The 24,592-nt window shown below is 42.6% G+C and overlaps 1 protein-coding gene across 1 annotated transcript in view; it reads right to left on the bottom strand.

Annotated features, from left to right (window-relative positions):
• IQSEC1 (IQ motif and Sec7 domain ArfGEF 1) overlaps positions 1-24,592 on the bottom strand; it is a 379,636-nt gene that overhangs the window by 340,561 nt on the left and 14,483 nt on the right. The window contains exons 2-3 of the mRNA XM_067303830.1: positions 14,329-14,444; positions 9,926-10,273 (exon numbers count right to left, since the gene is read on the bottom strand). Of these exons, the coding sequence (XP_067159931.1) occupies positions 9,926-10,200 (275 nt within the window). The 5' untranslated portion in view covers positions 10,201-10,273; positions 14,329-14,444. The remainder of the gene's footprint in view (positions 1-9,925; positions 10,274-14,328; positions 14,445-24,592) is intronic.

Below are 24,592 nucleotides of genomic sequence, written 5' to 3'. Positions count from 1 at the left end.
AGATCCAACAGCACACAGTACTTCAGATTGTGCCCCCAGGCTCCTTTTTGGGCAGGCATTCCCTTCAGGGCCGCATGCAGGATGGTGCAGGCAAAATAATCCCTCACTGTTCAGATCTGTCTGTTCACAGCTACACAATGAAAAACTACAAGGACAAAACAATCCCTAAACTTCTCCCAGAAAATGGGATTTGATATGGCAGCAGAGGTCTGAACACAGTAAAATGAAAGACCCGTTTTAGAGAACTAACTACTTGAAAGTAAGAAGTGGGAGAAGTTAGAGGGCAATACAAACGATAGTTTTAGTATCACTTAATAAACAGAACACATACTAAAAACACTTAACCTGCCAGTGCCTCAGTCTCCTCCAAATACATAGCTTGGTGCATAGTGGTTCAACACTGGCTGCCAGGAAATCTGTCAAGGATTTGTTTGCTATGGCATCATTACTTTGGGAGAACTGGTTGGTAGAAGTGCTGCACAAGTATATTCAGCCACCCAAAAGAGTGCAGCAAGTTCCAAACAGGCACTGGCACCACGCAAAAGTTCAGGAGACTCCAGATAGGATGTTGGAAGGACCATTCCCAGTGCTAGTGTAAATACACATTAGTACAAAGGTCAGGAAGTGGGTCATGCTCCCCTAGATCAATACTCATTTTCAGACACACAGGCCTTATGCTACTCAAGTTTACACATGAAATTTGGAGAGAACTAATAAGAATGCAGAAAAAGCACAGTCAAAGAAAGGAAGTTACAGATCTTATAATCCTCTTCATAGTACAAGTGTTATTCCAGTGGACAGAAAGATGGCAGAGGTGGATAGAGAGAAAAAACATGTTAAAGCTACAGGTAGTACCATGATCTAGTTCTTTTCTTCCTTAAAAATACTCATGAAACTAAGTCTACAAGAAGGTCGTTCACATTCTGCAGGGGAAGGGAGGTTCAAGAATTCATTACCCTAAGGTTATTATAGATCTTCAGGGCCAACACGTAAATCTCACCCTCCACAATCCACGGCCTGTCTCTTCCTGCATGATTATCAAGCACCATTTGGCAGCCTAATTTACTTGTCAGTTAAAACCCTCTTACAGCAGAAATTAGTTTGTAGAAATGGGCACAACCTTCTCCCACAGCCTGGGAAAATGTGCTTACTGTTTGGCAAGCTTGGCTTGTCAATAAAACTTCTAGTCTGTTCATTTTATAGCTGCATGTTCCACTGCCCAAAGAGTATCATTAAAAACTCCCATCTGTGAGTGGTCAAAACAACCTGCAGATGTTTTCAGTTACTAGAAATCCAACAAAGATGCAGGAACCCAGACAAATATAATTCCTTACCTTGTTTTAGATTTTAAAAAGAGACAAGAGGACTGTTTCCCCACCTTCCTTCTCCTGCTATATTTGTCCAATTATTCAGAACAAAACTCTATACTTACAAGATCTGAGTTACTGTGGTCAGTTAAGTGATGTGCTACATGTATGCCTGTCTCTTACTCATGTTCATGAGGAAAATCTGGCTGGAAATCTTATTGACATGCAAATAACATGCATTAGGTTTTGATCAACTGCTATAGAGTTATTGAGTAGCAGCATCTCTTATCTATCACAGCAGTGAGACTCATTCACTCTACACATATGGCACACAGCAGATAAACTTTCCTTTCAAATAATACTATTCTAAAATATACACAGAAAAGGAATTAATCTCCGCACAAGAAGTATAGATCTTGTAGTTCAAAAGTAGATTCTATACTAGTTTCCCACAGAAAATATATATGGGGAAGAGAGGAGTGAACTATTATCAACAAGCCAGCAGAGGGAGTACCAATCACTGAGACACTGAAATATAGGATATTTCAAGGGGAGTGTGGAGGGGTGAGATTCCATCCAGAATTATATAGTTTGCTAAATGCAACAATACATTTATATACCTAGCAGTGGTGAGACCAGAAGACTCATGTTTTCAGAACAGCTTTCACAATATAATCTGCTTTACAGCATTAACCCTGTTGAAATACTTTGCCTACTCTACAGCAACATTATATTTTCTTTACGCTAACTATACAAATAAGATCAATAAGAACAAGCAACTTGATATATAGCCATGAAGAAACTCAAGACTGAAAGAAAAATGCTTGATATTTGTCTCAAGTGCAATAAGATGCAACAATTTTCCGCCTAAAGCTCTGAGCACGAGATGATTGTAAACCTTAACATTGACTTGTCCATCTGCAAAATAAAAACCATTATCTCCATACTTAGTTTTGTCAAGGGCAAACAGCAGGTCACCAGCTGGGAATAAGAACACTTCTTACTCCTACTCCTGTCCTTAATCACAATACCATGGAAATGATCACAAAAACAACCTTCAATCACATTTCTAGCTAGTGCAAACCCACATTGCTTCCACTGTCTTTAATACAGTAAATTACAACAGCTGAGAATCAGAATTTCAGAGAAATACTGGTGAGAATCCCCAGAGGAACCCCCTAGTAAAGGAGGTGGGAGAAAAGCAGCCCACATCATGGATAGCTACCAAAGACCTAAAATCCAGCTAGAACGCACATCATATACCACCTCCTTAAGTCACGTTGCTCTATTGCAACAAAGCCTGCTTAGGTTGTCCAAACTCCTAATTCAAGAGTTCTGCAGAGAAAATGGGACAATTAGGCAAGGACACAGGTAAAATGAAGTTATGACAACCTCATTCTTAGACTTGCTGAGCCAAGATAAAAACAGGAACACTGGCAAGAATAGCCTAAAAGTATCTACAGACCACAAACCATGAAGAAAGGTGGAATTAACATAATAAAGCAGGCATGAGTAGGAATAATAGGATCAAATTAGAATAACACAAGTGTGGGCTGCATATCAGGAAGTACTTCTGGCCTGCAAAATCCACTTACCTAAGAAGCTTCCCACACACCCCAGTGCAGGGTGAATAGCATGAGATGACCTTCTTGCCACCTGCAAGTGGAAGGCTCTGAAAGCAGATATTTAACTCATCTTGGATATCGGCTGTCTACTTTACAAGCAACTCTTTGCATATTAGGGTCATAATCCCTAGAACTCAGGAGAAATTCATTATACTGCAATGTTTTGCAGGTCTGCACAGCTGTACTCTTCAGCAGCCCACAAAATCAGACTACTCAGCATCTAAGACCATCTAAGACCATGGTCTGACATACAACACTGGATCTGGCACAGCAGTTTCAGTCTAGCATCATTTGATCAGCTCATGATTAACAGCCACCTAATTTTATTTTTATACCCAGTAAAACTAATTTTTTTTTGAGATGCTATTTGCAAGAGGCATTTAACCCTTTAGCAGTTTTAATAATTTACTTCTCCTATCAGTATGCTATGATAAGATACCTTGAAATACCTTTTCTTTTTTCTCATAGCCTCTGCCATCTGCTATTAAAAAGCTCTCCCTACAGATACATCCCTTTGAGCATGATGTATTTTGCTTCAGGTTTTCAAAAAAACTGAAACTTTTGTTTTGCCAGGAGACACTTTCCCTAACGGCTGAAGTTTTGTCTTCCTATGCAAATAACCAAGCCAACAAGACTACAAATAAGATTCAGAAACATGTATGTCTATGCTTAATTTTCCCCCAAAGTTTACTATAAGTGGAAAAGGACAAAGTTTAGCTTCCCTTGCTCAATAGCAAGCTAAGTTCTTCTTCAAAATCACTGTGCTTGGCACGTTTGAAAAATGCTTTTGCTTTTTTCCCCCGTGCCCATACAGCATGTTTCTATACAGTTGTTCAGTACCATCCCTCTAACATACATTTAAGGATGTAGAAGTGTATTGTTTTGACAAATGGGGATTACTACATTGAAGATTACATTAATTTTTAGGATTGACCCAAAAGCCTTTAGCTTATTATGACAATAATGCACTGTTCCTAACTTACTGACTTTTCAGGAGAAGTTAAGAATACAGCTGCTCAAGTTTAAGCTGCCCTATTGCACTCAGGCCAATATACAGCACTCAGCCACATTTTCTGATAATAAGTAGAAGACCAAGACTCATGTTCTACACTTCATGCCAAAACTGAGAATAACCAATACACTGCTAGTGAACGATGGACATCATATACAGGCTTGCTCTGGAGAGGGGTTGTTTTGGAGGAGTGGGAAGGGATCTTCATACATGCATTCTACTCACAGCAATTATAATAGCTCTTAATCACTCACTAGGGACATACAACCCATGAACTTTACTAAGCATTTTCCACAAGCAGATCTTCGGAAATGCATTTCAATTGTGTCAGTAGTGAATTCAATGGCAGAACATCAAAGCACTAACTAGGAGGAAAACATACTTTGTTCTCGAAGTTCCCAACACCGGAAGCCCCGCGTTAGGAAGCTCAACATTACTGTCTGTGTCAGCAGAATAAGAGGCTTCATTAGAGAGAGTTCCCTGATCCACTGAGCACTTTAATTCTTTAGGTCTGGTATGCTTTAAATGGGACAGGTTTACTTCATTTCAAGTTTTGAAACCATCTTTAAACTTCATTAAGCTATACGAAGTGTTACTTTCTGCTGCATTTATTTTTCTCTGACAAAATAGCATGTATTTTTGCTGTTTTCTTCATGTTCCATATTCTCTCTCTCTCCTTTCATTTCCAGGAAAGTTCATGATACCAGCATACCATTTTGTCATCACCATGGTTTTTTTGTTTATTAGTTATATGTTCTCCATCATTTCTCAAATTAATTTGTCTTCACGTGTTCTCATTTTAATTAATGTTGAGCAGATGTTAAGTACAAGAATTTGCCAATATTTCAGAGAATCAAAATAGTTTAGTTAGCAAGTTCATGTCTTATTACACATCTTCACACTATGGATTTCCTACAGTCTGCCAAGACTGCCAGAACAACAAATGCCTGTTTTAAGTGATGCTCACTCATCTGCTGATGTACAAATCACACTAATGATGTTGAAACACATGCTTCAAAAGCAAAAGCACTCCCTCACTCCCTTCAGTGAGAAGTTCTTATTCACACAACTGGAAAGGGATGATTACTAAGCTAAGTGTTAAGAACAAAAGGAGCAGAGTGTTTTAAGTTACTTGAAGATACAAGTTTACATTCTGTCCAACCACAGAATCATGTCATTCGTAACTACTATAGGGCTTACAGAGTAATTAGCATACCATGGTAGTAAAGTGCTCATTTTGGACAAAAACTATGCTTTGCACTGGTAAAGTAAGATATTCTTCCCAAGCAAAATAAGCTAAATAGGTAGAGCTGCAACTTTCAGTTGTAACTGCACTTCTATTAGAGGCTTCTCCCAGCAAGACTGTCAGTCAAAAATCACACTTTCCTACTCAGCTGATTGAGATAGAGGGCCTAGCAAAAGCACTTCATCTACACGCTTGCTGTCAAGAAGGCAGAGAAAGCAGAGTCTAATCCAAACATGCATATACTTTTATAGAAGCTGGATACCCCTACTTTCACCAAAGCAAACAAAGATGAGCTTCTGTTAAAGTGCAGCACAGGCAATGAAACATGATTTACATCATACCAACAGTCTGTCTTAGTAAAGAACATCCCTGGAGGCAAAAAAAGGTCAGGCTAGTCTCTACACTAATGCAGTCTTTGGCTTCCTGCTGAGATTGTGAACAAGAATAGCACTCAGTGCCAAAAGCGACATGCAAAGCCACAAACACATTTTACATAGGCCGCAAAGCAGCTTTCAGATGTGACTAGCACCATAGCGACAACTTCCATTTACTAGATTGCACTACATAACTTCAGCCTCAACTGAGGTGCATCTTCTACATACGGTGAGGGTTTCTTAAAATTCTAGATTGTGACTATTCCCCCCCCCCCCAGAACAAAGGCAGCCCAAGATTCATTTAAAAATAAAGCAAAAGCCATCAAGCCAGGTGCAGCGTTTACACTAAATTATAAACAACAGCCTAAGGTTGTTTCTTTCTTAGCAGGCAACTCTTTCTGTACCTACCTCCTCCCCAAATGCTCACTGGGAGCTTTTTCACTGGAAAAAAGCAGTAGAGTTTCACTTAAGTACAAACCTAATCTAGTAACCTGCCACTGTTGAATTTCAGGGCTGGAATAACTCCTGTACTTACATATTTGAGAAAAATCCAGTAAGTTCATTTCTACATATTTACACTAATTACCAAAATGGATGTTGAACATGCCTTCATTACACTGAGGATCCGAGTTTGAGCTGGTTTTTTTTTTTTTTTTTTTTTTTAAGTTTTTGCTGTTTTCAAGTGTTAAATGAAATGTATCAATTAGAAATTAGGTTTTTGCAGCTAGTTAAATACCTATTGTTATCTTTAACATGCCAATTCATTACTTCTAACAGAAAGCCTTGCAATCAACTAATCATCCACAACTCCACTTATGGATTTTAAGGTTGATTCAGTCAGCAAATTACTACAAAATTAAGTGAAACAGCACCCAAACCTTATTTTGGTATATTGCCTTGCTTGCAAGACAATAAACACCTCTGCACCTACTAATCCTTGCCTCTGCTCTTCTCCCCAAACCAGCAACCTACACAAAAGACAAACATTATTTCCAAAAAAAAAAAAAAGGGGGGGGGGCGAAGTAAACAAGGACACAAAACAGTATTTGTACCTTTTAGGATTTTTTTCTTTCAGAAATTTGGGCTCATTAACAGATCTTGCAAGAGAGATCAAGCTAAAAAGTTTTTACAGATAGGCCAACTTTTCCAAACTGTTTAAACAAGCTTCAGCTGTACATTCGTCCCATTGCGGGAACTGCGAAGTTTCAGGACTTACGTAGGGCATTTTTTCATTTATGAAGCATAAGAACTAAATGCAAGTATATTCTCTTGTACACTTCCATGCTTTCTTTTGTATCGCACAAGTTACCCAAGTTAACTCGACCACCACCTGCTAGCGTGGAACAGCAGTCTTAACACTACAGTCTATGATCTGCATCCACTTTACACAGGTCAAACTGCTGTGGAGAGAGAAGACAACATTGTCTAGAAAAAGCTATTGAAGTCCCAAGGTGCAAGCACTATAGATGACTTCTAAAGTACTGATTTCTCTAAGTATTTAATGAAGATAATCCCAGTTTCCTTTAAAAAGGGTTCTAATCATCTTTGCATTGAAGCATTAAGGGGTAAGAACAAACACCGATCGCTGCTGACGCTCAGGCGTGAAGCAGTTGTGCTGCCTCTGGAAGGGCACAGAGGCAAGAGCTGCGCACCGAGGGCTGGCGGGAACAAGGAGCACGTGCCACCCCACACGCTTTCTCCTGTCAGCAAGCACCCAGAGCAAGCATTATTTATACTAGATCCTAAATTGTTCTAGAATGTCAGCAAACAAGGGACCCTCATCCCCCACCCAAACACATGCAAGGTGCACGTGACGTTTAGTTCTGGGAATACTGAGACTACTCCTCTGTGAATGTGAAGGTTTTCAGAGAGCCAGGATAACTGCAGGACTGGGCAAAAGTCCCTAAAACACGGGTATTTCCTATTCTCCAAGGCAGATTTCCTCCACCTTTTGCAGTCAGCCAGAGTAAACCCTTTGGGTGGCTGGCTTGTTCCACCTGCGGTGCAGCTGGAACCACAGGAGCCACTGCCCCAGCCATCCTGTGCAACTGGGGGAAAAGCAAGTCCAGCCACCCAGTGACACCAGGTCTCCTGGAGAACGGGCCCACTCCCTAGAAAAGAAAGGGAGAAGGACAACTCCTTGGGGACAGAGAAGCAGAACTCCTCAGAGGAAGGGGGCCATGCAAAGCCCCAGAGAAAGCAGTAGCCATCTCCCCAGGGACAAGCCGACTGCACTTGGGCCAAAGAGCCCAGCCTGGGACTAGACTCACAGAGATGGCTGGCTCCCAGCTTCCCTGCTAAGCCCTGCAGGCTGTGCCTTAAAGCAATACAACTCTGCCATAAATATCCCAGATTAATTCTGACCCCAGCAGCAAATCCACTTAAGAGACTTAAAAACCTCCAAGTCCTCAGAGCTGTTTGCCTAGAAAGGGCTCTGCAAATGAGTCTTGGTCTGGTTGAAGGCAAATATTATCAAATAAGGCAAGCCATTTGTACAATTTTTAGTAACATCATTCGCAAGAGGTAAAGGCGATAAGATAGCTGAGTCGATACATCAAACTAGGAGTACAGCCACAAAAGCTTTGAGTGCTAGATGTGAGCGCATGGGGGAGGATTTGTGCAAATATTCCATACTTTCTGGAAATGGCTCTTTCTCCTTATAAAAGGATTGCTTGTTAAACAATAGCATATGCTCTCCTGTCTGGTTATGGAGCTATTTTCTTAGTTTTCCAAACTGGATCTGATTAAAAAAAAAGGATTCCAGCATCATTAGCTAAATCCCTAAGCGTTAGCACTCCTACAGCAGGAAAGAAGGCAGGGAAGGCAGAGTTGCCTCCCTTTCCACCCTGCTACATCAGACGGGCGAAGAGCACTTGGGAACGGGAGCTGGCAAAGGCGGCAGCGAGTGACCGGCGACACTTTCCGCGCCGCTCCCAACCCCCGCACGAGCCCGCTCAGCAGAGGCGGTTGCGAAGCGCCGCGCTCGCGGGACCCCGGGGCAGCGGCGCCCGCTGCGCTGCCGCGGAGGAGCTCGCCCTCGGCTCCGCGGCCCGGCGCGGGCGCCGCTCCCCCGGGCGCTGCGCTGCACCGCACCGCTCCCGCGGATGCGCTGCGCTCCGCGGCCGCTCCCGCCGCCGGCACGTGGCGGCCCCGCCGCGCCCAGGACGCCCCGCGGCCGCGGCCCCACGGCGCGGCGGAGCGGAGCGGAGCGGCGGGACGGCGCCTCGCGCGATGCCCCCCGGCGCCGCCGCAGCCGCAGCCGCCGGGGCGGCAGGGGCACGGCCGGGCCGCCACCGCCGGGGGGGAGTTCACTGGAGCGCTGCTCGGCCAGGACTCGGTGGAAAAAGGCAGACCCGGCCATACCGGCGCGCTTATTCACAAATACGGGGAATTCGAGTATACCGGATTACAAATAGCCCATTGTGCTGTGTCAGAACAGCAAAGGAGGCTCTTAATATGATGCATGCTTTTCCCACTCCAGTCAAATAAAGCTAAGTCTTAAATACTTTTCCACAAGCCGGGTAAGCACTACGACTTCAGTTATTGCTATTCTTGAATTCCTGTTACTTAAGAATCGCGCGCAATTAAGCAGCTTTCCTTACGCTGTAAGGAAGCACATGACTAATTACAGACTGTAGACTCTGGAAAGAGATGCAAAGGCAGGGACCAAACGTGTCTCCGAAACCAGCGAGCTCCCATTCGCACGAGTGGGGCTGCGCGGTGGCGAGCCGCCAGCGATACCGACCCTTCCTCGGGTCGCTGTGCTCAGCTCCGCGCGCGGCCAGGGCTCCTCCGAGGCGCTCCCGCTCTCCGGGCACCACCGCGGGAGAGCCGCGCCCGCGCCCCGCAGCCCCCCGCCGCGAGCGGGCTCCCCGGGCCCCCGGCGCTCGGGCTGGCAGCAAGCAGGCCCCGGAGAGCAGGGCAGAGCCGGCGCCGCCGCTCTAGCTGCGGGAGAGGGCTGCGCGCCGGGGTCGCGCCGCGCCGCCCCGGGGCCGGGGGCCGCCCGCCCCGCCGGCGGCGGAGCCGTGCGCGCCGCGAGCGGAGCCGCCCGCCCGGGCAGCCCCCAGCAGCGGCGCCGCGGCTCAGAGCCCCCCGGCCGCTCCCTGGCTGCCGAGCCCGGTGGGGCACCGGCATCCAGAGGGACTGGCCGTATAGCGACACAGGCGACCCCTCCGCTCGCCACCGCTGCCGGGCGAGGACCCCCTCCTCCACGGCGAGCAGCCCGGAGCTCGCTCCAGGGCGCCCGCTGCAGAGTTGCGCGGCGGCTTTAGGAAACCGAAGGCAGGAGACGAAAGGGAAGGAAAACCCCACTACAGAGACACCCGCCTCGAAAAGGGCAACCAAACCCGGGCAGCACTTACTTTTCGTGCTTCACGTTTTCCTGGATGGCGCTCAGCACCGCTGCCCCCACCGGGTACGCGGGGGTGACGCTCTGCTGGAGCCTGCATGTGGCCAGGTGCCGGTGATGCTCGTCCTGGAGACAGGCATTTTCGTGGTACAACTTGGCCACTTGCTGCTCCAGCTCGTCTATCCTCCGTTTCTGCTTCTCCAGCAGCTCCTGCTGCGTCTCAATAATCTTGTTCAGCTCCTTCAGGTACTCCGCCGCCTTGCTGGGGTTCTCCGCCGGGCTCTCCATGGCCTCCCCGCACCTTCCACCCTCCGAGAAGCAGGTGGGGGTGCAGGTGCCGGCCAGCCCGCTCCGCTGGGAACTTAAGCGAGAGGGAAGAAATAAATAACCCGCCGGAAACCAGCCCCCCTGCGAGGTCCGCTCTTCCCCTCCTAGAGCCGCGGCTGCCCAGGCGAGCGCAGGAGCGGCGCGCAGCGGCTCCTCGCCGGCGCCGCCATTGCAGGCGCTCAGTTCCCCGCCGCCCAGCGCGGGCAGGGCCGCGGCGGGCCGCGGGCGCGGGGCCGGCGGCTGCGGAGCCGGCGACCGGGGCTGCCGCCGCCGCCGCTGCTGCTGCTGCTCGGAGCCCGGCCGCCGCGCCGCCGCTGGCGCACGGGCGCTGTCCTGTCCCGCCCCGCCGGAGCCGCAGCCGGCTGCGCCCGTCGCCTGGCAGCGCCCGCGCCCCCGCGGAGCTCGCAGCCGGCATGGGGGCCCGCGGCCCGCCCGCCCGGCGCCGCCGCCGCCGCCGCCGATGCGCTTTAAGTAGCAACAGCTGCCTCCTCCGCGGGCTGGCGGCGGAGGGGCTCGGCGGCGCGGCGCGTCCCGGCGCGGGGCCCCTGCGCGGGCGCGGGCGGCGCGCTCTCCCCGCGGCGCGGGGCGCAGCCCCCTGCCCGCCGCTCCGGCGGGGCGGCCCCGGCCCTGGCCCCGACCCCGGCCCCGGCCGCGGGGAGAGGCGCGTTGGGCCGGGCCGGGGGGCTGCGGACCCGGTACGCGAGCAGCGGCTCTCCGGGCGCATCTGGGGAGCGGTTATTTATTACTGAAAGAGCAGCAGGGCGCTGGCTGCCGGAGGCGGGAGCTCTAGCAGTGCGCTCGAAGTCAGGCTCCTGCTACCTGCTATGTGGCAGAGAAACCTCTGCCTCTCCCACCAGCAGCCTTGGCATTTAAAACCTCTGTTGCTGAAACACTGCTTCCTGTCAAGGTTGCATCGGGCCAGAAAAAGTTGCTGAGATCTGGGTCCTGTGGCATCCCAAGCGATGCATGTGGGAATGCTCGTGAAAACGGGGTGGGAGAGGAAACGGAGAGAATCTGCAGGAAGAAGATAGGAAGGCGAAGAAATGCTTTTCTCTCTTGTCTCCTTGATTTTTTCCTTCTCGTTTTACCTCTTCTCTCCCCCTTCATACTTTGCCAGTTTTCAGTGACTACAGTTTTTTACAGCAGCTGTTGCTGTCACTAACGCACTAGCCCTTTCCTGCGGAGTCAGCGGTTACCTGCCTGTGCCAGGCTGCGTTGCTTTTGGAGTACGGCTGATTCAGCAGAGCGAGGAAGTGGCGGGCGAGCAGCAGCCGTGGCTACTACGGCAGTGGGAGACTCTCGGCTCTGCCCCCGTCCTGGGAGCGAGGGGCTGAAGCTTTCGGTATGGAGTTCCAAAACTGACAACGTATCTCAACCCCCCCCCCTTCCTCTTACAGCTTCCTTAACGATATGGGGGGAAAAGGAGCATGAAGGGAGGATAAATCTAGAAGAGAAGAGATTTATCTGGCATTTTGTGTATGCATTCTTTTTTTTTTTTTTTTTTTTTTTTTTTTTTTTTTACAGAAACAAGGTATCAGCAAAACTGTTATTTTTGCTCTGGACACATATGCCACAAAGGGCTGTTGTCACTATTGAAGTGACTGAAGCATGAAAGACTCATCTACAGTCCTAGTGGTGATCATGAATTCACAGAAAAATCTTTGACTGATCTTTCAAGAGTTGTGTATTTAATTCATACAAAGGCCAAAGCTTCTTTTCCAACTTGACCAGAATTTTTCATTAGAATTGTTGAAAATCAATGTTTTTCAAAATACTATTTATTCAAAATAAATTGCTGCAGAGGATTTTACTGTGCTCTTTATGGTAGGAAATGCTTTCTCATTGGGATAACCTGCATAGTATTAATTGATGTAGCCAGGATATTTATCAAAGAGTTAAATCAATAAATAGAGCAAGTGAACTTGCTTCACATATGCAAAATAAAACGCAGAGTAAGACACCCAAAATTCATTAATGTATCTGTAGACAGTAAAAGCTTATTAAGCGTTGCACAAAAAGGACAGCTCAAGTGGAAGAGCAGCAGCAGTTAGTACAACTAGTGTCTGTTTAAAAGACATCTTTGCTAGGTAGAAATTACTGAGTTTGTGGGACCCAAGCAACACTGCTGAAGAGGCAAAAGCCATTTTAACTGTGATTAACTTCTTTCTTTTACAGATCAAAACCAAAAGTCTCAGTTCCCAAATGGTGAAATTATGTCTTGTTTAATGGCTTACAGTCTTGTTAGATAAGCTAACGGAGGAATAACAGTTTGTGAAGGGGCCAGGTTTTGGGTTGGAGCCCAGGCTTTTGGGTTGTCCTTGTTTGGTTGAGTTTGGAGGTTTGTTTGACAGGATACCAGTAAGTTTATCGCTTCTCAGGAGTTCATTAACAAGATAATGACGTCACCTGCCAGTTAGGAGCCCAGTCACTTATGATTACACATAGATAACATGGATAAAATCAAACCTGCTAGAAACAATTCCCAGGAAACCACAAATTAGACTGGAAAATACAGTAAATCCTCAGAGATTCCCCTTGGGTTAGCACCTGGCTTCCCAGGCCATGTTCCTGATGTACTTTGTGTGCTATTTGCTAGCACTGAGCACTTGAAAACAGGGAGGAGGAGTACTCTGGGTGTGAGGGGGTTGTGTCTGTGAACCACAGAGGGCCTCTATGCTTCATCATGGTCCGTAAACCAGCAAGAAGAGGTAAACTTAGAAAATAAGCATATTCATGAAATCAGTAATATATTCAGTCTCTCTCTGTGTGTCAGACACAGATTGTAAAAGCAGATCCAGATTGTTCAGATTTGCTCAGTTAGAAAATTAAGTGACATCAAGCCTAACCTTTTTAAATATGAAAATTACCAAAATAGCATTCTTTTTACTTGCTAATACCTTACCTCAGACTGTCTGTTTTTATAAGCTAAGCAGTACATGGTGAATTCTTGCTTGGGAAAGTGCCAGGGAAGGCTTAAATATGAAAGGAAATGTTCATTTAGTATGTGGGCTTCTCCAATTTGTTGTTAGCAATAAATATCTCATCACACTTTGGAGAATCCTGGACTCAATTTTAGACTGTCTCAGAATCTTGGTATTTTCTGGTCAATTGATACCCTGTGGAGTGCCATTTGTGAGTGTGGTGCTATTAGTTCCAATGTCCCGTCAAAATTCTGACTGAATCAATTTGGGGCTCAAAGAGACATCTCGGCTTGCAGGACTTAAAGGTGTGTTACATGCCCAAGAGAGAACAGGCGTGTTTGCCTGACCAGTTCTGAAAACCTGGCTCTTGTTGGTATGTGGTATGCACCTGTCTTGGTTGGATGTTTTATCAGTTTTAAGTTTATCCTACTTTATAAAAATTAAGCCTATAATGTTAATATTTGAAAAGTAGGTTGGCATGGCTAATAATGTTTATACTAGTGAACACACAAACAGCTAAAGTAATTTTTTCAAGGTAAGATAATTTCAGGAAAAAGCCTCAGATACATATTTCCCATGTAATTAATTAGATCAGTATAATATAAAAAAAAAAAACAACCCAAACACCAAGTCCCCACAAGTCATGCAGTGATTTGTGCTCAGTCTTAACTCTGCCCTCCATCTCTTTGAAAAAATTGGACTGGAAGATGCTTCCTTCTTGCTATTTCCCTTCCCTCCCTCCCTGTTTTGCTGCATTGTATTTAGAGACTAAGTAATTTTAAATCTGTTACTACAGTTTAGACTACCCTCCTGCATAACAGTCAAAATAACTTTTACTGTTAAAAAAATTCTGTACTGGGCATGTAACTTCTTCTCAACAGGTAGCAGTACTGGCCCTTAGCAAGGCTGGACCACGTGGCTAATTCTCTCCTTGCCACACAGCAGTGAGAAGGCACTCCTGCCATATGCTCTCCCATGCATGCATTTGTCCTGTCATGTTCCTGCGTGGCAGCAGTTACAGGGTTTAACTTAGATGAATCTTCAGGCATGGGATCCGATGTGTAGGTACTGACCTCTTTCCTCCCATGTGCCTACCATACAGGTACCCTCCTTCATGTGTCCTAATGACACGATATGCCTGTCACTTATCACTTAACTGTGTACTCACCATGTACCCAGAAGCGCTTGTTCGTATCCAGCGGGCTGACGATGGGGAATCAGCTGAGTAATACCAGAAGAATCGACATTGCTTGTAGCCTGTTTGCTGCACACATTTGAGATTCCCTGAAGAAAGAAGGCAACAGAAATTACACTGCTGACATGGAATATTGTCCCAGTAGGCCATATACACCCATGAGACTCACATTTGACGCTAAGGAATCACATATCCTTAACAAAAAAAAAAAAAAAAAAAAAAAAAAAAAAAAAAGTTCTAGACCTGTAGTTTTTAAGAGACTTTAAGATCTTTAGGCCTTAAAGATCTGAACTTTTAAGAATCTACAGTGTTTCCAGCCTGTTTTATCCCCTCCAGTGGTCATGTATAACCCACTTTTAAAAACCAACATCTTATTTTCTGTATCAGTATATCTGATTTTGCTTCCAAGTATTGAATTTTGTTGTGCCTTTTCCCATCACAAGTATTTTTTCTTGATAATCTCTTGATTTGGTTAGCATGATTGTATTACCTTTTAACTTTTTCTTGGATAAATGCAATATATTGAGACTCACTGCATGGATCCCTTTCCTGGATTTTGTACCTTAATCCTTCTAAAATGGAAGAATCGTGGATAGCTATAAGTTCAAACCTGGAGTTTTCTGCACTTGCATTCTAGCATACGGTGTGCATTACAACATTGTATTTGTATAGCTTTCATGGCGCTTGAATAATTAGGCTGCGTTTTGGCCCTGACAAGGTTATGAGCTACGTGAGCATGAGAGAACTACAGACCATATTTTAAGGCATACACACAAGACAGTAGAAAGTTCAATCTTAACTTTATGAATTCTGATTTTAAGTTTATCAATCATTACTGTTTGTATGAATTGCCTTTTACTTTATTTATAAAAGAAATAATAAAAAATTGGCTCTTCCAGGTTATGTAGCTTAACCTTGAAGTTCATAGAACTTCACCTGTGGAATTTGGCCCAGAGCTAATCCATTCGAGAGTAGCTAACCTTAACCAAGTCTTTAACTCTAACCAGCCTTTCACAAAGGTATTTCCTTTGTATTTTTGTTAGTTTCTGTCAATTCTCTCCATATATATATTGTTTTTGGTAAGAATATCAAGTAGGTAATGTTAGTAGGCAAAAACTGTATCCTAATGTGCAAGCTCCTTGGGAAAGGACTACATCTTTCTTTTTGTCCTATAAAATAAGAAGCACTGTTAATGTAAGGTATTAAACAACTCTAACATAAAAGTGTGGGAGAAATTAGCAAGAAATATTTTGCTCCTCTAGGGAAAGAGGAAATATCTGTGAGATGCTTGTAAAGGAAAGAGTATGCTGTTTGAAAAACGGTTCACAGATACTTTTTCTTGTGGAGTATGGTGCGGCAGTGACACTGGCTGCACGGCTGCAGCGTGTGCCGGGGGACGCGTGCCGATACTCGGTCGTGGGACAGATGCTGTGCTCCAGCACAGCGGGCAGGAAGGTGAATGCAGCCCTGCGGGGCGCTTGCAAGCACAGCGGCTGGTGTGACCTGTGGAGGATCTGCAAACCCCTCCGAAGGCCTTGGGTATCAGCGGCGCTAGCGCCTTGGGAAATACTGTAGCAGAGGATCGCCCCAAGAAGGAAAGTGTGCACGCTTCTGCCAAACGTCTATGAAAATATACATTGTTATCTGCTCCTGCAGTGTGCGCTGCGGCAACACGCGAGTGCTTATCTGTAAAACCAGGGAGAGACAGGAACTTGCACGTACAGATTTACTTCTGATATGTGGTCCGACAAACGTGATTTTTAATTGCGTTAAATTTCATGAGGGTATATGGGCTATAAATTTAACTGGAGCCACTTAAACTTGCAGGTTTTGGTGATCACAGGGATTTTCATGACCTCTTATAAGAACAAACAAGATTAAAATAAGATTGCTTAAAACTGAATTTATGATAGTTCAGATTGGGAGTGTGGTTTAAGAAGAGCTTTGAGATAGCTGTGACTCTTTTTACTCAGATTAATCTTTCAGAGTGAAAACAAACAAGACAATTTCAATCCAGAAAGAATTTTGCTGTGAAAGTGGAGAGTAATTTAAAAAAGGGGATTAAATGGAATTTGTAACTCAAATTTAGTAGTAAATATGAAATTCTGAGTACAGCTGTAATTGTTTCTCTGATAATTAAACAAGTTAACTTATAAATGGTGCAGAAAATCATTTTCTTGGTACTTAAGCTGAGATTCAAGCCAAACCAGAACTGGATTGAAGGACACCCTTTGTTAAAACATAATATTTTAAGTTGTAAGAGAAACTGTGGATGAAGAAGAAAAATCTATACTATAATATCAAATACTTAGTGTCAAGAGCAGATTAAGTGCCAGAAAATAATAGTTTACATTAGATAAAGATGAATAGTATGGGTTTATGGGATGGGAAAAAAAAATCCTTAGACATCAGATCAGGAAGCTGAATATTAAAAAATGAAAGGAGATAAAGAAAACCCAGAATTACAACTTTATGAATTCACTGAAAGCAAAAAGAATAAATGTCAGATTGCTAAATGATTCATTTTAATTTTACATTACCATTGCTTTCATTGCTTGTGATTACAAGTAACTTCCTTCTAACATGCTTCTTTTTCAGGCTTAAAAAGCATTAACATACAACACAGAATAAAGAATACAAACATTACGTAAATGCAAAAAGAAGCACTAAATAGACATTTTTCTTGAAGAGTCCTGTTCTGGAGAAAAACTTACTAGATAACACTTTCTCATATGAACATGTTTTTTTTCCCATATGATATTTAAAGGAATAATTATCTATGCTGTCTTAGTTAAATTAGCCCACTATTTTTCATTTTAAGATGTTATATTCCATTTTGATTCCATACATTTCCATTGCCATACTGCAATCAAATTCAAATTGGACACCTAAAATTAATGAAAATCCTAATGAATTTTGTCATTAATTTTTTGTTCTCAATTCCCATCTGTAACTGGCACAATACTACCTTGCTCACTAGGATGCTATGAACAGAAACTCACTCAGATGACAGTAATATATTTTACATTAGGAAAAATAATTCTGCCTTCAAAGGCAAGTTAAAATAGTAAAAAAAATAAATAAAATATTGGACAACACACCGAAAAATAAGTATAAAATGGTATTTTGAATACATATTCATTCTGTCCAAATTGAATGGATAAAACAGCAAGTAATCTGAATGCAGGGTATACAATAATGTATATAGGATCACAAAGAACAATTATGGACAATCATAATTTTGGCGTTTAATGACTCTGAATGCTAGAAAATTCAACCCTGGCTATCCTTCCATGTAATATGCATCTCATACCTTCTAGCCTTTATATTATATGTTCAAACTCGTTTGAAATCTTGTATACTTATAAATGGTTTAAAATAGTATTAAAATTAAGATCTACAGATCAGCTGAGAAGCAGTTATGTGTCTGAAAAGGGAGCTCACGACAGAAGCTTAACCTGTTACTGCCATCTATAATAATTTATTTTGTTTGGTTTAGTGAATCCCTGTCATCAACAAAATTTGGAGGAAAAGAACTACTTACTCATTTCATATGTATCACAACAACATATCAATCATGAAACAAAGCTCCTAAGGCTTGGGTTCCTAATATTTTCATATAGTGTAGGCCACCTTTTAACTGAAGTATAGTATTATGTACATTTGGCCAGTCTTGATAGTACTGTGGACCACTTCACCTGCTCTTCCTGACTTTACAGCATCCCTAGGACAGCTACACTATTTGCTGTCAAAGTAACATATGTAACAAAGTATAACATTTTATTCCTTAATATATGTTAGCAGCTAAAAATGGCAATGTTAATATAGGCAGTCATTGACTGAGACCATTTGCAAATAATTATAGATTGCTACTGAGAACGACTCATCTCAAGCTCAACTCCTAATTCTGTGATAACAGGCACTAAACTTTCCATCTCCCCATCTGCAAAATGGATGCTGTAATGCACATCTGTCTCTGAAGAGTATCTTGAGGGTACAGGTACTTATACACCAACAAAATGGCACAAGGCAAAAACCCCGGAAACTTTTCCATTCCCACAGGAAGATTTTTTTGATTTTTACACAGCGCAGTGCCGTGCGGAGAGCTAGCTCAGGTCCCAGGAGCGAGGACGGGCAGCAGCAAGTCCTCCCCCCGAGTGGGAGCAGGCGATCAGCCCTGCTAACCGGCTCCACCACAACACTGTGCTGGCAACCACCGTACTTTCGACTCCGGAGCATCATAACGTGCATCTAGTTCACAGATCTCTAAGTAGTCCTATATAGTGAGATTTATCATCGCCTTCAATGACAAAAAATAGCTGTGTATGTGCTAGGGAAAAAGCACCTATTTAAAATACAGACCTAAATTACAGCAAACAAGGATGGCTATTTCATCATTAAATGCAGGCAACAGAAGTGGCACTTCTACCTGATGGGTTGAGGTATATTACTTGCCTTGACTACAGTATGTTTACCCATAGTTTAAATTACTTTTTCTCCACCTCTCTCTGTGAAAATGTGATGTAGAGATTGGTGAAGAAATATGTAGAAAGATGAAAGTGAGAAACCCTATATCTGCCAGTCGATTGTTTTATGCTATGAGAAAATCAGTAAATTTTTGATACTGTGGTCATTAAGGTGTATTTCAATTAATTTAATTAGAGGAGTCTATTTTTGTTCTGACTAACCATATTTTTATTCTTATCTACCTGCAGTTGTGGATATTTTTGTACCATATAGTGTTTTCCAGAGAGAAAGTAGTAACGTATCTCTGTCCGAGGCAATACATATATGTGAAGAGAAATAGCTATTCATTTGTAAGTGAGGAGTAAAAAGCATACCCCAGCTGAATCACTGGCAACAGTTGAGGGAAATTAAAGTTTTCTCACTTTATTTGCAGCAAATATTTAAAAATAGATTTGCAAATTCAGACTGGAAACTCTTCTCTCTGTTTCCGAAAAAGAAAATGCATCACAACATAGACAAATTAATTTCGATGGCTTCTCATTCAAACAAACAGTGCTAAACCTTAAGAGAAGAAGATGTCTTAGGTAAAAATTCAAAACGAGGAAATGGAAAACTGAACAATAACATGCTAAGGTCAAACCAGGTCAGTCTTATCTCTTCTCTTTTATGTTGTTGAGGAGGATAAGGGAGGGGAGTGAAGTGTGTTGATGTTAGAGTGTATCATTAGTAATGGTCTTTATTTACAATTTCAGCCTAGAAGCCTTGGAAAGTATTTTATCACTTGATCTTCAAACTAGTATTTGTAACTTGTCAGCCTCTCTCCGTTTTATGAGCGTTTGTACTGCAACTGCATTGAGAAGCCCTACAGCAATGTAGTTAAGCTCTATTGAACTCTATGGAGGTTTAAAGATAAGGGAGTTATTTCTGTCAAAGCTAACAAGAAAAAATATATCTGCTGCTCTATAATTGCCAAATAGTGGTAAAGAAGCTTTTTTTGGGGGAGGGGGGTATTTCCCTTTTTTCTACTCTTGCAGTAGGAATCTAGTCTTGCATAAGCAAGGGCTCTGAAACATTGTGAATACTTGGAGGACTTCTTTAGTCTCAAGGGTATGTTGTCCTTATGGAGCATGTGGCTTTAGCATCACGTTTCCTGATACTGTTAACAACTCACAATTAAAATGCCTCACATGAACATAGTGCCTCCCCAGCCTCTTAGTATTTGGTCATACAGGCAGGGATCTTTTTACGTGTTGGTGGGTATGACTAGTTGGCTTCACTAGGACTGGTACTCCTGAAAAGCACTGATAGCGCTCTCTTTCTAGAGTCTGAGAAAAATGAAGTAATTTCTGGAAGCTAGGTTCTTCCCAGTTGAAAGAAAGGGAAAAAAAAAGCAACGTACTTGCTTTTGGAAGGGTTCTTTTTTTCATATCTGAGCCATCTCTCAAAGGGAGGCCTTATCACAGAGACTGAAAATCTGTCATTTGGAATGACAAAATATTGTGGCAGCAAAATGTTCAGTGAGCACTTATATGGTGGATTACAGATTGGCAGAGAGAACAGTTTTTCTAGGACAAGGAGCTTCCAGAACTTCCAGCCTTGTCAATGACTATCTCAAGGCAAAAGTAACTTGATTCACTCTAAAGAGGAATTGAAATTCAACTCAAAGGAAAAATAAGAAGAGGAATATGCTGCTTCTACAAAGAATTCATTAGGGAGATGTCAATTCTGGAAATGCAATATATCAAGAAATAACTGAGTTTCCTTCATAATTCTGATTTTGGCCTATTAGTTTGTCAAAATGAAACAAGGTCACTTATCAGGAAGAGAATAATGTTCTGAATCATCTCTGAGATCTCCAACAAAGTGTTAATCAGATATTCAGAGATTTCCCTTTGACAAGGCTATTATACGGAATGGGAGGAGAAACACCACATCAAAAGTAGTTTTCAGTATAAATGACACATTTAGTTTATTTCCAGGTCATCAACAGGGATTGAGATCTTAGACTTTTAAGAATGTCTTACGGACTAACTGGGAGTTTGTGACAAACTCCTTTAGGTTCTTCTAGACTAAGGAACACTCCGAAATAACTTGCTTCATAAGATTACCCAGTGAGCAGCAATCACCCAAAGATAATTCCTCAGCTTCCAGGTTCTGTGAGGCCTGTGCAGAGTAGTTCAGGTGCGCTCTTTTTACTCTTTGGCAGCCTTGCAGAGATTTACTAGTATGCTACACACTGCAAGAAGAATATATAGAAATATAATGTCTTGATGTTGGTGAGTCACCTTGAAATTGCCCTTTGTTCAAGCCAGGAAAAAGCTATGAACAAATGAAAATATTTATTTACAAAATCCAAAACAGGTAATGTAGTTACAAAGATTTATAAAGACACAAATAACAATAGATTTCCAGGAATTTCTGATGTAGAATGGAATAAATTCTGCCCTGGGAACACCTATCTAATCCTGTCAAAAGGGTATGGCCACAACTATGAGCAGGTTTCAACCCATTCCTTTTTAGTTTCTCAGAGTATTCTACTTTGCCACCATTTCTTTTCTTTTATATTTTGACTGTAGTTTATATATACACTAAAATTTATTTTCCTTCTGTACGTACTTATACTTTAAGGAACAACAATCAAATATTGCAGGCTTTACCCCACTTTCAAAATTAAAGAAGTGGATCTTCCAGTAAGGATTTGTCAGCCCTTTGACTTTGCAGTTTTATATTTGTTATTTTTATCATCTCTTTTATATCTTTTCTCTTGTAATGCTTTCTTCTTAATACTCCATTTCCCAGAGAATGATGAAACTGATATTAACAAAAACAAATATGGTCTTTGTTCTTCAACAACAAGAAGGTATGTGTATGGTATCTCTTTAGAAATGAATGCCATGTCAGGTGTTTTGCTACTACTTTACTATTATGTTATTGTCTGTTAGCTTTTTTTTCCCTTTAAATTCACAGAAATTCTGTCACTTCATCTGCCATACATGATAGAAAGGCAAGCATGAAGCATTTACCTAATGTAAACATTCTCCTTAAAGCTAGGTCCCACCCAAAGCAAAAACAGAGCTTATGAAATCATGCTGACCTTTGCTTTTTTATTTGTTATCATTTCAGAGAATACCCGACACAAAAGGGATTTATTTCCATCATATTCAACCTGCAGTAGGCAGAGAAAGCCCTTGTTCTGCTTGCTGTAAGCACAACTGTCATCTGACAAGGGACTTTTTTCCTTTTCCTTTTCTTTTTCCTTTTTCTCTCCCTCTCCCTCTCCCATTTCCTTTCCTGTTCCTTTTTCTTTTTTTCATGGGAAAGGTGCTTGATGATATTTTCTGTCAATCAGATTCCACTTAGGAGCATTTACAGCATCACATAGTGAACGCAAGGTCAGCAAAACTATAAATGAGACACCCTACCCTTCCTCTTACACTGTTTCAGTGCAAAATTATGAAGAATTCTTAACAAGGTCTACACAAACATTCTTTCTAAAAAGAAGGAAGTAAATATGCTGCTCAGTGAAACACTGCGTATCAGTTCTTACCAAATCCAACTGGCAAAGAAAGCAGCCCCTTGTTATGCAAAGTCCATGTTTGTAAACAGTGTTCTGCCTTTAAACTGAATTTAATGCTTTGCTTTGGCGTGCTGTAGCTAATACACTTATTTTCCCAACATAAACCCACTACAAGTGCCATCTGGTGGTAGAAATAAATTAGATCTGCAAAAAAATGTTTTATAGGATTATTAGGGGGTAAATTTCCAGCAGAATGTAAAAGTATTTAACCATGCAATTCCCATTAGGAGATACATGCAACTGAGTCTATGTTATAACGCATGAATATGTTCCACTCTAGTTTTGAAAGATTCCCACAAAGACAGGACAGTTTAGATTTATAATACAACTTGGTCCATGACTCATCATCATGCCCAGGTAAATGACATATTAGTACGGATATTACAGTGTAATAATGTCCAATTTCCTCTCAAAAGAAAAAAAAAGATGAAACTTGTTCCACTCACTGTCTATGTATCTGACCTATTAACTGCGCCCATTTATGGATTTTCATGATTGGACTACTCAAGAATGCCTTCTTTTAGGGAAAACCACCTTTCCCTCACTAAAGGGAAAATACACAGTTCTGCATTGCAAAAACACTATTCACTTCTGTATATGATCTATTTTGGGATACATGATTTATTACAGCTACCCCAAACCTTTAGCTTTTTTAGCCAGGTCAGATTCATAGATTTCATGCTTGAGCTATTCTTACTATGACATTTATGAAAAGGTGAAAATCCTTTGAGGGAACTATTTGAAATTCATCTTTGCAGGTTATGTTTAGGGACTCCTTTCTATGGGAGGGTTTTCTTCGGTATTTTGGCCTCTCTCATAAATATATGCATACCTGGAAATACAGTTCTGTACAGTGATGTATATTTTGGCCAGTATAGATGTTAAACACAGTCTCCATGTTCTTTTTCCTAGTATACAAGGAAATGTTCAGTCTTGAGAAGACATATGTTATGTGGCTGTGTTACATCTGTTATGAAAACCTTCTGAGAAGGGAGAACTGAATAAGAAGGCGGATTTGCCTTCTATCTTTGTCTGTAGATGTCAGCTCTTGAAGCAGAGTTGCTGACTAAGAATCGTACATCCTGCAGAGTGTAACTTCATGTCACTAATTTAGCCCTCACTCAGAAAGGAGCCTGACTTTGAATTTAAAAAGTCCCATTCCAGTTGGAAACATTTTGGTCTTAAGACTCATCATTAAGCATATTTCATTAAACAGATTTTCTCTGTAGGAAAACTGGTTGCTGATGGTCACATGTAGCTGTGTGTAGCTATCATCTACCCTGTTTCTATCCTTGTGTGGAACATGGTGAAAGCCAATTGGCTGGTCCTCTTCAATCATCTGTATTTTTAACGCTGAGCAAACACTTGCCACTTTTGGGGGCTATTGTGCCCCAGTACAGAGAATGATCCCTCACCATTGATTTGTCTATGTCATTTGCCTCTCTCTGGTTGCTGACTACTTAAGGCAATGTACAACTTGTATACGCTTTCTCTCAGCTGTGTGGCTGACCTCATTTCTAGGTGGTGTTATCTTCTGACTTTACACAGAATGATACAAACCTATCTGCAAAAGTGGCTCAGTACACTGATCTCTGGCCCAAGGACATCCAAGGGAATAACAAAAAGGTGACCTTCACCATTTGCGGCAAAACTGAGGGTACAAAGCTGTTTCTCACCCTAATGCTTTTAAGGGTGCAAAGCAACCAGAAAAGGGTTGATCATGGACAAGAATAAAGTAAATGATAGAAAAAACTATGCAAAGGGTCAGAAACCCATTCTAGATAAAGCTTTTTTCTGTTGCTGCAACAATAGCAAGGGATGAAGTCATCACTAGATGCCAGCAACAATTGCCTGTTACGCCGTTCTGTGAATCACCCTTTTGAATACAGCTCACAGTAACCTGTAATTTTCATATGCAGAATGCCCAACTGCAATGCAGTGATAAGTAAGGGGGAGGAGAACATATTTAGTTGAATCATTCATACATGTAAGTGTCAACAGGTACTGTCAAGCAAAAAGGACATGAGTCAACCATACAGCAGTGCTGTCTTTGAGGTGGGTCTTCTTGTGGAATACCTGATACAGAAAGCATCCAGCAGCCTGCCCAGCTCAACTCACTGTCTCTTGGCACCACCAACTTACTCAAATGCGGCAAGCAATGTTAGAGGGCTGTGAGGCCGGCAAATAGTCTGC

Source organism: Apteryx mantelli, chromosome 12, assembly GCF_036417845.1.
Source record: "Apteryx mantelli isolate bAptMan1 chromosome 12, bAptMan1.hap1, whole genome shotgun sequence".
Lineage (NCBI taxonomy): Eukaryota > Metazoa > Chordata > Aves > Apterygiformes > Apterygidae > Apteryx > Apteryx mantelli.
This window is presented reverse-complemented; position numbering and strand designations above follow the sequence as displayed.